Genomic DNA, 18,009 nt, shown 5'->3' on the forward strand with positions numbered 1-18,009 from the left:
CCTGTTCACAATGCACCATGGGAGTCACAGACACTTATTTACATGTACTCTGGGAATGTTCACCAGTTCAGGGTTTTTGGAACACAGTTACACACAAACTCACAGACATCCTGAGCTGCAGAATTCCTCCCTCCCCATCCCTATGTTTACTTGGCATTATTACAACTTTCACCATACCACCTAAATATAAAAACAGTTTGTTGACATCTCTAACTATCGCCAAGAAAATAATTCTACAAAACTGGAAATCAAAACAGTCAATAAACATCAAACACTGGTCTAACTCGCTCATCCATCACATTTCAACCTCTCAAATGACAGCATACTTTGAGGATGACATACCGTCTTTCATGGAAACCTGGACACCATTCATAAACCACTTCAATATTGTTTTCAATCAGTCATCAATATCAACAACATAAACTCCACCAATAGACTATTATAACACCATTAACATAGTAATTATGAGAATGCCACGCACACTCCTATACACCCCCCCATTCCTACAAAGACACACACACACACACACATACACACACACACACGACATTATGTAAACTTTATTACAATAATTGCAATCATACCACCACTATTGCTGTATATCACTATTATTGTTGTGTTATTGTTTTCATTGTATGTACACGTTTCTATTGTTGCTGTCACTACTATTATTGTCATTATTATTGCCTTATTCATTAACTAATTTATTTATTGAATTAATTTGTGGTTCTGATGGAGATAAATAAATGGATGAATATAAACACACATATTAAATATTAAAATAAAGAACATGAATTATTAAATAATAATTTAAATATACACACATATATATAATATATATATATATATATATATACACAATAATAACAATTATTAATCATAATAAATTAATTATTAATCAATAATAATAATAATTGACAACAAATACATAAAAAGATTAGGGTTAGCAAGGAATGGGCGCGTTGCTAGGGGGTACTGCCCCTTGAGTGCGGGCTCACCAAAACCTTGCCTCTTTTAATGCATTGTACAGGACACGCATGCACACACATTTTACATTTAAATCTAAATAACCAATACCACCATTAGGACCACAAAACTAACATAGAGCAATATTGACCAACACTGAGTATGACAGCAATAATAAAACCTGTTATTGTTATCTTTACTTTTATTATTAATATTATTAGTATTACTTCTTTATCTCCGCACACACACTCATACACTCACCCCCCCCCCCCCCCCACACACACACACACACACACGCATACTTACAAAGAAAACCAACCAAGACAGAATAATGCAGGTACCGTACTGTACTCCCCCCCCCCCAACACTTTTACACATCAACACAACTTTCTCTGTAAATAGTAAGCTGTAAATATTGTATGTGTTTCTATGTCACTGGGTGTTCTTCAAAATAAAATAAAAAATAATAAAAAAAAAAAAAAAAAAAAAAAAAAAGGTAAAGAGAAGACATTATTGTCACGTTTAAACTATAGATACAGAGGGGGCAGTAGGAGGTGTCCAATAACAATGAAGGTTAGGGTTAATCTAATGGTAGAAAAAAGAAACAGTGCCTGTATCTTTTATTGAAGGACATATGCAAAATTGATTTTCGATAATTTTGACAACCCTATTCCCTCATCAAAAACATACTGGAGTTGTATTCATTTATGCTTGTTCAATTTAAGAGGTGTGTATTATGCTAAAAAAAACTTTTTGGAGCCTTCTACCATGTTATAATGTTGCTTCTTTATGAAAAACATGCCTCAAGAGGTTTTCTGAATTAGGGCTGTAATCGACTAATAACATTATTGATTGTTGATGATCGATTAGTCAAATACAAAGGAGGTGTGGCAGAAGCTCTCAAAACTATTACAAATCTCTATGAGTCTGACCCAAACTGCCCTCACAAGACCACACCTGCATGAGAGTTCATGCAAAAACAACTATTTATGCAGGAAAAAGTACAAGAAAACAATGTATTTATATAAAGACAGATTAAATTTGTGAACTGTAAATTTTATCTGAGTTTTTACATATAAATACCAAAAATACCAAATATTCAGTTAACTCACTCACTAAGTTCTCCTTTCTTTTGTTGTCTCATATAAATAATTTGTGCATGCTCGAATGCTCTTGCGGTCTCTCACAGGCACTGTTCAGATCCTCCTTTCAGTTACGATACCACGTCACTTGTCTGGTGTATACTAGTCTGTGTAGTCTTACACTTACTCTGATACAGCTCAAGATCATTCTAAAGCTATTCAGGAAAGGAAAGGCTCATTTCTGCCCTGTGCCATGTGACTCTTGAAAAATTAATGCAACACTGGATGGAAATAAATCTTGTGACATTGCAGAAGATTATCGAAACAATGCCACAGCAAATTCGCACCGTAATCAAAGCTAAAGGCGGAACAACCAAATATTAGAGTTTGTGACTTTTTTTTTGGCCAGGTAGTGTAGTTTCAGTACAAGTTTTAGTATGGACTAGGCGCTGATTTTCGATACTTTTGACAACTGTGTCCTCTGGTTCACCCAAGACATAGCCCTGACATCACCCCGATGAGACAGTCTCCTCTCACACACACAGACACACACACACATATATATACTAGCATAAGCAGGCCTGTGCTGGGTCACACAGAGGCTACAAGCAATCTCTGTCAATTTGGGTCTTTTTAATGAGTGAATAATGATCTGTGTAAGGGGCCGGTGCGCTCTCTGTGTCCGGGGCCAGATGTAGGATCCTGGCACGGGACAGTTTGTCTCTGCTGCCGTGGAAACACAAGGGCCTTATTCATGTACGTGTTTACCTTCACATCACCAACTGTTCCGACACACTGATAACAAGGGGGCGTGTAGCCGAAAAGTTCAAATAGAAGTGCAAAGTACGAAAAAAGTACGAGTAAAGATGCATTTGGGGGAAAAATACTTCTGAAGTAAGAGTAATCGTAATGGGCTCGCTATACTCATATCAAAGAAAGCTAGGTTAAAAATGAAAATCTTCAGCATGATTTAGTAACGCATCAGTATCTCTCTCTTTTAATCAATTTGTTCAACAACAAGTAAGACAAAAGGTGCTATTTTTCTATGCCAGATGCCCTTTCAGCCCTAAACAACCAAATTTCACTGGAGTGGGCAAAACTCCAGCTAGCTTCTGGTCAGAGGGAGGCCACTTACAGACTGTTGGCGTTTACTGGCCAGCTATAGGGGTTGGTAAAAAAAAATTAAAAATCATAGGTCACTAGTACTCTCCAGAGGACCGAACTCAATATTCTTGGTTGAGGTGGAAGGGCTAACAACTCTGCCACTGTGTCCTTTACAGTTGAGTGGGGATGTAGACTTTTTAATGATATATTTTGACTCTATGCTTCTTGGATTTGAACTAAAATAGTAACCCCAATAATTGAGTTAATTTTACTCGGATGATATGAGTTGTATGACCTTTTACAGTGGATGGACGAAAGGTAAAGGTCATGTGTTTGAGTTGAGCTTGTCATTAAGTCTGGAGTACATTTCATTTTACACTCCTGCACCTAACTTTTATTGAGAAAAGTCTTGGAATCCATCATGCTATATTCAACAGAAATTGGCATCCAGCATAAAATCTGGGCAAATCATCATAAAACTGGCTTGTTTGGACAACCACTGAGGGTAGAAAAATTTAACATGAAAAAGAAAACATATCTTGAATGGCTACAATAATGACCAAAATGTCTACTACTCTGGACACGAAAATACAATTTCAATACCAAGGAATAGATTCAATACTGATTCTGATACCATAATAATAATTAAAAACACTCTTTATTTAGACAATAGAATGTGATTTTCAACATTAAATATAGTACTTTATTTTATATTCCCATGTAGTCTTATATCTGGTAGGTTCCATAGTGTTCCATGAGTGTATACTAGTCTATGTGTTTTATACTTGTTCTGATACAGCTCAAGATCATTCTAAAAGGTTCATTTCACACAAAGCATTACAATTTTAATCATGATTTACATTATTGCTCCAATAAATTGCAAAATAAACTGCTTCTCAAAACCTGCAACAAATCCACTCACTTTCACCTACAGTGGATTAGGGTTGTCAAGTTAGTGACAAGTATTGAAAATCAGATACTAATCGATACTTATTTGAGCAAGTACTCAGAGTATTGCCCTGTATAGTCCCCAGGCCTCTCCGAGCTCAGCACTACAGCAGTGATCACATGCAGTTGACACAGTCTGATAGCTGCTATTCTTAGCCTCACCAAACTGCTGCACTTCCTTCCTGGACAACGTCTGCCCCACAGTTTACACTGACTGCCCTTCTGCATGACCCCAAGAACATCAGAGACACCGTGACACTTCTGAAAAGGTGAATGTAAAAAATACAGTATACAAACAAAAGCAAACAGCAGACAGATCATAAACAGATAAAGATTGTTTGAACAATTCTTTGCTTAGAGAACACAGCTAAAATGAACTGAAGTATAAGCATAACGCAGATGTAAATGGATGTCAAATTAACCACAAAAGTGTAGGAATTTCACCTTTTAACCTTGTCTGACAAACTCCGCAGACTGCTTCTAGGCCTGCCACCATAATCACTATATCGACTTCAATATATGATGGATGGAACAATCATTTTTGGGGTCAATATTTATCGGGTGTACCTTTTCTTTGACCTAGTGGGAAATTTTTGTGTTATTTTTTCTGCAGTATTATAAGATTTAAGCTGAAGAAGGTTGAATTATGAACTAAAATTACAAACGAATTACTGGACTACTTTTTGGGGGATATTTTCGCTTTATGGTTTGGTTTGAGTATTATCGTTTATATTTACTTCAGTAATATATTGCACTTCAAAATGTGTTACCGTGACAGGCTTAACTGCTTCTGGAGCTTTTTGGCAGTTTTCATAAAAGGGACATATTATGCAAAATCAACTTTTATGAGTAATCCTTCCCTGTACTTGGATTAATAAAAATACTTGTAAAATAAAAAGTAAAATAATGTTGTGCTGTCCAGGGTGAAATGCAACCATGACGAGGCGGGGGCTTATCAATTCTGAACATTTTTGCGAGCAAGTCAGTGTCCCACTTTTATTACCGAGCCGATTTTGACAATTTTGCCATTTTCAGTTACCAAAATCTAAAACAATGATCCATGTATCTAATCATTCAAGTGCAGCACATTTTCAAAACAACAACTTCAAAAGTCCATGCTGATTACCTATAGATGTACCTAATACTTTGGTCAGTATTTATTGTGGGTACTTTTTCTGTGTACTAGTACGGACGTTTTTTCTGTTCTACGACAAGATTTGAGCTATAGATGTTTGAATAACTTGGCTTGCATCCACGATGATTCAAATAAGTCCTTAGGTTTTTGTATTGTAACGTTGGTAAGACTTCACACATGAGCCGTATTGTGTGTATTAATGATGGTGTGCAGTTCCCCACTTTAAAGCCCTTGTACAATTTTTTCCCCACATGTTTGAGCCAAATTAGTCTTTCCCCAGTACATATATATTGTAAAAGCATCTCTTGGTCAAAATAAGTCAGCTGTGCGTTTTAATGTCCAATAATTAGGAAGTGTACTGTTAGCATAATAGATATTAGCTTTACTACCAATCCAAAACTCATCATGGTGAATAATTAGGATGTTCTGAATGTATAAGGTAAGTGAGGAATAACTTTGGACCACTGCAAACCGTTTAAAATTAACTAGTGCAGGATTTTTATCAACTTAAAAAAGGTGAAAAACACAACAGTGCCTTCAAAATCATGTTTGTATTATTTTTGTTCAAAAAGTGAAATGGTGAAATGCATCAAATTGATTCGTGCTTCTTTTTTTCATCTGTTTGACAGTCTATAGTGAATCCTTCCACACAAACTGTAACTTTTCAAGCCCTCACAGTACAAAGACTTTACATCAGCAGATACTGTTCCTGTGTTATGGCCCTGAACTCGCCTTCGCGCTCTCTCTCTCCCCATCTCTCACTCTCTCCTTCCCTCTCTCCATACCTCTCACTCTCTCCTTCCCTCTCTCCACACCTCTCTCTCTCCTTCCCTCTACCCGTCTCTCACTCTCTCCTTCCCTCTCTCCACATCTCTGTCTCTCCTTACCTCTCTCCCCCACCTCTCACTCTCTCCTTCCCTCTTTCCCCATCTCTCACTTTCTAGTTCCCTCTCTCCACATCTCTGTCTCTCCTTCCCTCTTTCCACATCTGTTTCTCCTTCCCTCTCTCCCCTTATCTCTCCCTCTCTCCTATACAGTCTCTCTCCCCATCTGTCTCTCACTCTCTCCCCATCCCTCATCCTCTGCTTCCCCCTCTCCCCTTCTGCCTCTTCCTCCCCAATCTCTCATTCTCTTTCTCTTTTCCCATTTCTCACTCTCTCCTTCCCTCCCCCCACATCTGTTTTTCCTTCCCTCTCTCCACTTATCTCTCACTCTCTTCTATACTGTCTCTCTCCTCATCTTTCACCCTTTCCTTCTCTCCCTGTCTGTCTGTCACTCTCTCCCCTTCTGTCTCTCTCCCCATCCCTCATCCTCTGCTTCCCCCTCTCCCCTTTTGCCTCTTCCTCCCCAATCTCTTGTTCTCTCTTGCCCTCTCGTCCCATTTCTCGCTCTCTCCTTACCTCTCACCTTTTCTGTCTCTCTCCCCATCTCTCACCCTTCCCCATCTCTCACCCTCTCTCCCTCTCATGGCCCTCTTCCCCACTCTCTCCACCCTTTCTCTCTTTCTCCCTCTGGCTTCCTCCCATCACATTTCTTTTTCTCCCTACCTCCCTTTGTCACCTCTCTCACTCCCTGCCCCTCTCTCCTCTTCTGCTTGTCTACTCCCTCTCTCTTTCTCCTCTTTCCTCTCCCTCCCTCTCCTCTTCTGTTTGTCTACTCCCTCTCTCTTTTTACTCTATCATCTCTCCCTCTCTCTCCTCTTGTTTGTCTACTCCCTCTCTCTTTCTCCTCTTTACTCTGTCCCCCTCTCCCCCTCTCTCCTCTTCTCTCTATGTCTACTCCCTCTCTCCCCCCTCTTTCTCCTCTTTACTCTGTCCTCTCTCCTCATCTCTCCTCTTCTTCTCTTTGTCTACTCCCTCTCTCTTTCTCCTCTTTGCTCTGTCTCTCCCCCTCTCTCCTCTTCTTCTCTGTGTGTCTACTCCCTCTCTCTTTCTCCTCTTTGCTCTGTTGTCTCTCCCCCTCTCTCCTCTTCTTCTCTGTGTGTCTACTCCCTCTCTCCTCTCTCTTTCTCCTCTTTGCTCTGTCGTCTCTCCTCCTCTCTCCTCTTCTCTGTGTGTCTGTGATGTTAAAATTTGGTGTTTTGGTTCTCAAGCCAATTATGCAATCAGAAAGCGGCATGAGCCTCACATAAGTTTCTCAATGGAGTCTCTGAATTGCCACTGCCAAACACCTGCAGTCAATCATTAAAAATCAATAAAAAATTTTTTGGAGCTTTCTACCATGTTATGTTGTTCCCTCAACAAAAACTCACCTGAAGAGGTTTTAGATGTCATCCATGCATGTTTGAGTAATTTAGCGATCTCTCCCGTGTCCTATTCCAACACTCTTTATGGTTAGCTGTCAGATTCTGTGCAATGCTCCGCCCACAAGCCCATACCACCCATGCTCCCATTTGACAATTCTCTAAAAATATACAAAAACATGATACAAAACAAAACTGTACACAACAACGTGACAAACCTGTTGCGATGTGCAGTAGTTTCATTAGCGGGATGCACACTGATTGTGTTGTGCTAGCTCCTGCGGGGGGAGTGACTTAGCGCAGAGGGGAGACTGAGTGTATAGTTTCTTTAATTACCATGTGTTCTAGTCTCAATTCAACAAGAAGGCAGGTATTACACATAAGCATAACAAATACTGATGCATAACAACCTACTGGGGACATACTTCTTTTTTTTTATTTTTATGGTCTTCCACCATAACCCAATGCACTAATAGGTAACCATTACTAGAATAAACTTATGAACGCTTGTAATGTATTAATAACTGCTAGAATAGATCCGACTGATTCCTCTGTGCAGGCATTTGGTTCAGTGCAGTGAGGAGTTACACAGGTAACTGTAACAAAGCGCTGTGCTCTGGGGACGCTGGTTGGCATGGTTACATCGCGGCTAATTTCACCCTGTCCCGTATCATTTCATATTCAGATTGAGGAGTGGGGAATCCTGTTATTTAGAAAAGCCTGACAATTAGTAGTAGTACTAGTACTAGTACTATAGCAGTAGGAGTGGTATTATTAGGACTGTGGGCCTTTAGTCAATTAATTGGTCGATGGAGTCTTAGTTGACCAAAATTTGTACAAGTTGATGAATCATTTCTTTTAAATTATAATGATTTATATGAGACAACAGCAGAAAGGAGTAGTGAGAGAGTGAGTTGAAGATTGGGTAGTTTTGGTATTTATATGTAAAAAATCTGATTAAACTCCTGGTTCACAAGTTTAATCTGTCTTTATATAAATGGATTCTTTAGTACTTTTTTCTGCATAAATAGTTGTTTTTGCATGAACTCCCGTACAGGTGTGGTCTTGTAAGTGCAGTTTGGGTCAGATACATAGAGAAAAATAATAGTTTTGAGAGCTTTTCTCAACTTGTAGCCAACTAATTGACCAAGAATTTCTTAAATTGACTGCAGCCCTTTGTAATAGTATTAGCAAGTGTTAGGATTGAATGATCTGGGAAGATATCTTTACTCTATCAATTTATAATATTTTTTGGCACATATATGCAAACATTGCGATTAGATTTGCGATGTTTGTACAGATCTAAACTACAGGGTTAGCAGTTACAGCAGCAACAAGATAAGTTGTCTTGAATCAAAGAGTCTGATTTATTGAAAGAATTGTGCCACTATTAAAAAAAGAGCTGCCTGTCCCTGACAAAGCGTCATCCTGTCTTCAGCTGTGTCAGTGTCAGCACATACAGCATATTTATACCACACAGATAAGAATTACATGAACCAGGAAACCCGTTAAAGGAGCACAAGGCCAAAACACTTCTTGGGACAGAGGATAAGCAGTTTGTCTAATATGCATCACAGTGGACAACAGAGCACAGTGTACTGGATCCTGAGGTCAAATGGATAAGATATAATTGAACTAAGAGTTAAGAAACAGGGACTAAGAGGTCTGCACACCAATACTCAGTCTATATGACAACGTGCAAATGACACAAATAATTTCTATAAGAATTCTATGGCTTTCATAACATGTTTGTAGATGTCTGAAGATGGGCTACAACAACTAATTAGATTAATTGTAATTTATTGATTATTGTAATAATTATTGATGATCTTAATTAGTCAAGACACTTCACCCACCTTGCTTAGAATGTGGTGTGAGTGTTGACGATGGAGTGAATGACTAAGGTTTAAAGTTGCATTACAATTGTATGCATTAAACGTCTGGAAAAGAGCTATATAAGACTAGTGCATTATTATAATGCTGACTGGCTGCAGGTGCTGCGGTTTAGGTAGTGACTATTCAGAACAGAAAGAGTCATCAGCCTTGAAACTGGTAACTCAAATGAGAGACTCAGGTGAGGCTCATTCTGCTTTCTGATTAGATAATTGTCTTGAGAACCAAAACACCACATTATAACATAAAAACGTGGCTATTCTGATGCATATATATCTACATTCATGTTGTGAGGAAAATGTTCTTAACATATCTTTGTGTAAATGCATTTGATTTGTGTCAGTCTGTCAGCTTTTGCAATACAGACTTTTATTTTATTTGAGCTCATTTGAAAAGGACAATATATTTTGGAAATGCAAAATGCCTAAATGGAGTTCTCTAAACGTGCCAAACAGCCTTAGTTCTGATCCTTTACCATTTTGGATTCATTCACAAAAGCCCTATATTTGAATTAGTTGATTGGCCTTTTTCAAAAATTTTTGGCTCCAAAATCTCATGTGCGCACCACCATGCTGCTCTGATACTGTGCTGCTAATACAATCCCAGCAACAATGGCCCTCCCCCACTCCTGGTTTCCTCACCTTTGAGACACAGCTGATAGATCGCTCATCCTTTTAAGTCACTGAAACTAACCTATTGGAAGTTATGATTGCTAAAACATCTAAAATGGGGAGCACTGACCTCCAGGAGAGCCCATTGTTGATTTTGTAAGAAGTCTTCAGGATCTGGTGCATTCAGTTTAAAAAAAAAGTTCATATATTGAAAAAGTAACATTTCTGATGAAAAAAAAATGAAAACGTTGAAAATTATAGGAATGTTTAAAAATGTGGAAAGTCAAGCTGAAGTTAAATCAGAAAACTAAGTACACACAGCCCGTTCTCTTTGAAGATGCAACTGAAATGTGTGAACTGAAACGGCCCCACTCGCAGAGTTCAACAGCTGACTGTGCTCCAGTCACTAGCCCTGCCCCTCATCCAGGTCCAGTCCATAGCACTGTGATGACTAGTCCACACATTCAAAACCTTTATTCTGAAGTTGCCTAAAGTCAGATTTTTTTTCCAGGTTTACGTGTCCTTGTGTTTTGACATGAAAACTATTTGATAATCCAGCAGAGATATTGTGAGGGAAACATCACCTCTGCCACCCATCAACTCTGAGATGCATGTACTGGAAAAAGCTAACTGTGAGACACTGTGAACATGGGTTTAGTTCTGAGTAAAGTTTAAGAGTCATTATGTCTAACTACCACACAGTCACTGAACAGTCACTAGATGAAACTCCAATCTAGGGTTATTGACTATTAAAGGCAAAAGGATGAGAGTGCTTGTGTAGTTAAGTGTAAAGACAGGCTGAACTTTCTCATGAGAGAGAGGAAATTCAAAAGAGCAGTGCACCTCCATCAGGTCTAAGAATGGAGATATTATGTATGTGTAAAAATGGATGAAGGAAAATGTAAATTTACAACTATTGAGTTATCAACCAATTCTAATCCTACTCAACTCTGTTTCATTAATTGAGTCCACAGAGCTCTAATGTGTACTGCCTCATGTCAACACTATGATGGCATTGAAATGTATCACTTTACCAGCATTTGACTTTGAATTACTGTGGCAACATGTAAAAGAAAAAAAACAGGAAAAAACAAAACAATAAAGCAGAAATGCAGAAAATTGTGTTCAAGCACAGAGTGTGACACCAGAAGTCAACTGTACGTTTGTGATTCCTTGGACCTGATCAGTCACACTGTATGATGTAAGATGTATAATCAGAAAATGTGTTTAACATGTGAGCCTTTATAAACATTGTCAACAAGAAAATGACTGGGTGCCATTAAAACTGATCCACTCATGTTTTAGATTTCTTTACATTTCATTTTTTATGTATTTTTGTTTTGTGTTTTTGCCTTGAGTTTAATGACATGCATGTCCTAAGAAAAGTCCAGATGGTACAGAAAACCCTGCTCAATTGTAATTGAAAAGGAGAAACACAATTCTTCCGTGAAGTTCCAAAATTTCTATGAGCTCTCATAAAAACAAAATGAAGACCTTACCAAAGCTGTTAGTGATCACAAATCCAAACTGATTTGACTCCTTGATGACTATGGGTCTGTGATTCCTGAAATAACTTTTTTATTATAGAAGGTGCGGATTCTGCATAATTTCTCTTCTTTTTCTTTACATACTCCTTTGAAATAATCACACACTAACAACTCTAACAACTAACCAATAATAGTTTTGGATTCACAAAATGTTTCTTTCAGAATTGAATTTGACCAAAGAACTGTTGAATTTGACTCCATCTCAATTAACAAACTAATGGAACTGATTTCATCAACATGAACATCTACCACAATAATGAACGTTTTCTGCATGTTCTGGTTGTGACGATGATTATTTATGAAGTATGATTAATCAATAATCAAAAGGCACTGAGTGTGCTGGAAATGTAGCTATATTCATGTTGTAAATAAAATATCCTTATCATATGTCTGTGTGTAAATGCATTTGATATGTGTGAGACATTAAGATGTGTCAGTGCTCTGACATCCCACAGGATGCTTTATGTCGTTTTACTTGTCTAAATGTAAAAGCTGATTAACTCTCGGGTGTGAAACAAAAGTCACTCTGCTTTGCTATGTATGCAACTTTGTAATTCTGGTAGAAATACTCAGAGCTCAGATGTTCTGGGAAGAGACTAAAAGAGAAACTGAGGAGAGGCTTGCTTAACTCTGTCCTATCTGTTGTGACAAAGAATAAACATATTTGTATTTCATAACTTACCAGGCTTCACAAATGGATTATTATTCATCAAGAGAGAGATATTATTTATTATTATTGTTGTTGTTGTTGTTGTTATTATTATGTCAAATATTTTTGTAATTAAGAATACATCTTGATTTCAATTATTTTCAGTAAAAGCTGTTCACCTCATACCTGGGAACACAGATAGGTTTATGAAATTTAACATCAATATTTTATATACAGGTCCTTTAAGCCATAATTTATGTTCAAATATATATATGTTTCCAACTGAAATTGGTGTGGTTTATGATGAAACTAATGAGAATCAATATAAAGAACAAAAACATTTCCTATTGCCTTTTGTCTATACACTGATCAATGAATGCCTTCAAACATATTTCAGCAAAGTTTTCAAACCAAACAAAGTCTCCATCAGCATTATATCTGTACAATAAACACAGATCATAAAAATAGGACTCTCCTGCTCACTTACTCACTGGTCCATTGGCTTACATTAATTTCCTTGAGACTGAGATTAACCTTAACAAAGTCATTACTTGCCTAAACTTAACCTAAACCCTAACCATAAAGGCACACTGTGTAACTATTCTTTTCTACATGGAGATATTATTGCTTTGCCTGCAATGTTCCACAATATGAGATTCAACTTATCCATCTCGCATTTATTCAATACAGGTGTTTTTGGCGCCAAATATACCTTGCAATCTCACCTCTCCACAAATCTGACTTGTAACATAGCCTGGTGGTGCCACCTTCTCATCTCTATGGAGAATAACATAATCAATTTTGTCTTGAGGAACATTCCAGCTAAAGCAATAACATCTCCATAGAGACAAGCAGGTAGCAGACGACCCTCCACGAGAAAAGTTACGCACTGCACCTTTGATTTATTTTAACCCATATCTGAACTTAAAATATGTAGTGGCCAGAATGTGATCACCTCTCAGATAGGAGACACAGGAGACACATTTCCCTTTTGATTACATTGTATTTTACCAAGAAATTGTCAAAAAGTAAATGCATAAATATTGAATCTGATCATTAGTGACTAGACCCAAGAACTTATATTACAACAAAAGTCTGCATTTGAACAATATTAGAGTGCATATGACAGGTTTTCATGTTTCTCTTGTTATGAGTTGGTTTGGTGGGATAATCTGTGGTAAATATTTATCATAGTTTTACATCAAGTGGGAGAAAAGTTAAGAAAAAAAGGACAAAACAACAGGAAGTAGTGCAGAAAGAAGTTCTAAACAGAGTACCTGCACCTATGTCATCAAAACAGAAAAATCCAGCGAAAATGCAGGGACAATTTATGAGCAAGGAAGGCATTTTTCTAGCAGAATAAATGTTGATTTAACAAAATAGTTTGTCATTTATTTTTATTAGTCTAATTATAACTATTGTGTAATTTAGATTTAGGTTTTGGCCCTTGCTAACATTATGGCTGCTAGGTAACAGTTATGGAATTAACTCTATATAGGCCTATGTTGCTTCTGCTGCGCCAAACCACGACGTCATGTAATAAACTTAACTAGAATTTTTTTTTTTAATTAAAAAATTAGGTAAAATATTTAGTAAAATCCTAAATCTTATAATGATGTTAACTATGTTTTAGTGAAAATGTACTCTAACCTGTCATAGGCACTTTAATATTAGCTGCCCCCCATCTGTACGGTATTAAATAATATTGTCCTATAAAATGTTGTGACGTCATCAGAAAACAAGCAATAAGGGAGGCAGGTTCCCATGACGTAAGTGTGTCAACAGATTTTACTCAACGCAATGTGATAAATATGAGAGGTGGGTAATACACAGTCACATTTCTCTGAGTAACTTTTTAAACAAACTTTTTTGAGTAATACTTTTACTGAAGTAACCGTATTCCTACTTGAGTAAAAGATTTGATTACTCATCCCGCTGTAAGTAAGTCTACAAGTGACAAAAGCTGTATGTTGACAATATGAAATTATATGAGCATTTGTGTTTCTTGCAGTGTTCCTTCAGATATAATGTAGTATTTTTTATTCTGCACTCTTCTGTTTTAATGTTTATTTTATGATGATTATTTATGATTATTTATATTTTGATTTGTGTGATTTTAATGTCTTTCTTATTCTGTAAAGCACTTTGAATTACCTTGTGTACAAATTGTGTTATACTGTACAAATAAGCTTGCTTTGCCTCATGATTTTTGTGTCCATCCTTTGAAAATACCAGATTTTGTGCATTATTTAGGCTCATTCCAATTACATTAATTTTAACTTAAATCAGATGTTAAGTCCAGACAGTGAGACTTTCTCTTTAAGTCACTATTTTTTAAGTAGTAGCCAACTTTTCCCTTTTCACACTTACTTGAATATTTCCTTAGATCACTACTTTGTACTTCTACTTCTACTAGTAATATTATTTTTGAAGTAACGTTACTCTTAGTTGTGACTCAAACTGTGTCTACTCTACCACCTCTGATAAATATCCGCCCACTCCCCCGGGCTGAGAGGGTAAAGAGAAGCCAAAAAGAGGAAGATCCACTAACCGCTGTCTTGATGGGGACGTAGAGCACCAGCCCGTCCGCCCCTGCGCTCCTCCCGGCCGGCTCCGTCCCGACCTGGAACCCCTTGGACTTGACCCAGAATTTGAATTTGGCGTTGATGTGACTGTTGCTGGCTTTCTCCTGCAGGAACACCGAGCTGTTGTTGTTCTCCTCATCTCCCTGGAGTAGAGTCTGGAGGATTTTGTTGTATTTACGCCTGGTTACGGTCTTGGTCTTCCCGGAATCCCCGTATGTCCGCAGGCACCAGTGTTGAAACTCCCCGTACATGTCTCCCGCTCCTCCCGCTCCACCTCCCGCCGCGTCCGGCCCCGTGTGCCCGTTGCCGCCGCTGCCGCCGCTGCCTCCGCTGCTGCTGGGACTCCGGCTGTCGGGGCTCGTCATGTGCTGGAGGTTCCCCGGTGTGTGACGGGGGATGTCCGCCACAACGTCTCCGTTGACTGTACGAGCTGACATGATAAAACACACAAACAAAACTAGCAAAACATGTACTTTGCGAACCGTTTCTTTGTCAAATTGTCCGTAACTGCGGTTGAGCTCCCAAGTAAGACGTTAGTAGTCCAAAATATTCAAAAATACAAACTAAAAATTACCCCAACCGCAAAAGAAAAATCAAAAAAATATAAACTAACAAAGCAGAAATATTTGTAATAATCCCATAATTGAAAATAAATTAAGTTTATCGCTTGTCTTTTTAAAATAACCGTTTATAGAATTGATTTCCAGCTTCTCTTTCTTCTTCAATGAACGTTTGCACCACCACGATTACACGAGCGGGGGAAAAAAACACACACACACACACACACACACACACATTTAGATGAATAAAAGCTCCCTTTTGGTTGTAATTTCGTCGGGAACAATGCCACACGGAGAGGAGAGGTAAGAGAGGGACGGGAGAAGCCAGGAGGGGAGGACTCGGAGGGGGGGTTGGCAGTCGAGTAGAGTCGGGAGAGAGGAAAGGGGGCGTACCGGCGGGACGAGCTCCAGCACTGTGCCCGGGCTCTGACACACCTGTTAGCCGCGTGGGTCGCTCCAGCTCGGCCTGTCCCGGGGGGGGGTTGTGTCGGTCGGTCTGTCACCTCCCGCCCCTTTCACGAGATGGCGAATCAAGAGGAGGGGTGCAGCTAGCTCCAATAAGGCTAATTATGTTTAAATAGGTTGTGAAATTATTAGGGATTCCGTTATTCCTGAAAAAAACGCACGGTGTAGCATGCAAAATAAGCAAATTGCGCAGAAAATGACGCAATGTGTGCACTTCTTGTCCCGGATTATGCCTTCCTGTCTTCCTGCCTACCTTCTTTCCTTGGCCCGGACAGACGCTGCTGCTGCTGCTGATGATGATGATGAGAGGCAACGGACACCTGTTTGAATCCCCCTCCGCGCGATTCCACCTTAAATCGCCCCGTTACGCCACCTTAAATCTATCCAAAATGCTCAAATAAAGGCTGAATGGTCCTGTTCGTATGTGCACTCGTCCTATTGTTGCAGCAGCAGGCAGTCCAAGCAGGTTTTAGTTCCCCTTCTCTCGGCTTCAGTCAACGGGACGCTTCAGTTCAGTCAGACCCGTGCAACAGCGTCCCAATGAGGAAGTGTCCTGGGCAGAAGCAGCCCCCGTCCTACCGGGTCAGGGGGGAGAGCCAAGTCACAAGTATGCATATCTAAGGTTAATCATAGAGCCTACATGCAGCCTATTATCATCATCATCATCAAGGATATGGTTGTTTGAATTTAAGGGGGATGTTGTTTAAGATGCAGGGTAACTTCTTGCTGCATAAGTCTTAGTACAAAGGCTAAAAAACATTTCGATGACCTGTTCATTGTGTGTAAATTTAGATCAGTGTTTCTGTACCAAAAATAAATAAATAAAAAAAATCAATCCAGCTGAAGCATTTTAGGGAGAAGTTACCTCTAAGTGAATGTATGTATGTATCAATGAAAATTATAAACTATAACATGGCATTTATATTTTGAAATTATATAAATGTATTTTTATGTAGCCTTTTGTGCACATTGAAAATAATGTTTTGATGTATATCTTTTGTTCCTGTCACACAAATATACTTTGCATTTTAAAGGAGGACCCCAGGAAGAGTAGCTGCTGTTAAGCTCAGCTAATGGGGATCCTAATAATAAACTCAACGATGGCAATAAGGGTATGTCTTACTACAGTCTATTTCAAGCTGATTTTATCCACTTTTCTGTTTCTTGTTTAGAATTACAGTAGAAATGATGTAGTCCACTTTTAGACCTAGGTTAGCCTTATATTAGACCTGCAATAGTCCTGTTATATACTTGATTTAGATCTGGTGGTACTCTTTTAGATCTGGTGGAAATCTTTTCTTGGTGGCACATGGTTTGAAAAGATTGAGAGAACAATGGTGTTTTTTTTTATTTCAGAAACTTTGATGTAGGCCCTGCAGGGATTCTCGACAAAATATATATTTTTAAATGCTTATCAAGCTCTTGAAATTGTGCTAATAAACACAACAACCTATTAAACATCACAAAATCAGGTTAGAGCAGGGAGGAAGGCTAAAGGTACAGTCAGGATCATTTACTTCCAAATATTAAAATTTAATCTACATATATTTTATTTAACATATTGATCATCTGCTCTAATCAACCAGTATCTGGCCACACCACATTGTGAATGCCCACAATCACCGGGTCTCTGAAGCTAAGCAGGGTTGGGCCTGGTTAGTACCTGGATGGGAGACCAGCACAGTGGGGCAGCAGTGTAGAGCTTTTTGCCATTGTGTTTTTGGGCAACACTCGTCACCCACATGATGAGTGTGAGTGTTGGTGGTGGTCAGAGGCGATGGTGCAGATTAGCAACCTTGCTTCAGGCACTCTGCCCCAGGGGAACAAATATGGAATGAATGAATAATGCACAGAATTATGCAGCAACTTAGAGTGTCTGGAAAAGCACCAGATAAGACTACTGCATTATTACTTTGATTAAACAGAAAGTCCCAGTAACATGCTTTTTGTCATAAACAGCTCCACTGGTGTTTTTTTAGTGTAGAGTAGAGGGGACACAAATGCTTTCATTACCAAAACCATGAACTGATACTGTGAGCAAAGGTAGGGAGAAACTGTCTGATCTAATTATGAGTTGCTCTGGTATTTCTAAAGAAGACAACATAAAAACAACAAAACAGGCAACTAAGGCACAGAAAACACAAATTATAAAATTTTGTTACGGTGGGCATCCATAAGAGTGAAATACATGAACAAAAGTCTATCTATCTTTAGGCCACGTT

At 38.5% G+C, this 18,009-nt stretch overlaps 1 protein-coding gene across 1 annotated transcript in view; it reads right to left on the bottom strand.

The window, feature by feature from the left end:
• The window catches only part of LOC117374107 (nucleolar protein 4-like), a 236,863-nt gene extending 221,664 nt beyond the window's left edge, over positions 1–15,199 (bottom strand). The window contains exon 1 of the mRNA XM_055223197.1: positions 14,729–15,199. Coding sequence (XP_055079172.1) covers positions 14,729–15,199 — 471 coding nt within the window. The remainder of the gene's footprint in view (positions 1–14,728) is intronic.
• Positions 15,200–18,009: the final 2,810 nt, after the last annotated feature.

The sequence above is a fragment of the Periophthalmus magnuspinnatus genome, chromosome 7, assembly GCF_009829125.3.
Source record: "Periophthalmus magnuspinnatus isolate fPerMag1 chromosome 7, fPerMag1.2.pri, whole genome shotgun sequence".
Lineage (NCBI taxonomy): Eukaryota > Metazoa > Chordata > Actinopteri > Gobiiformes > Gobiidae > Periophthalmus > Periophthalmus magnuspinnatus.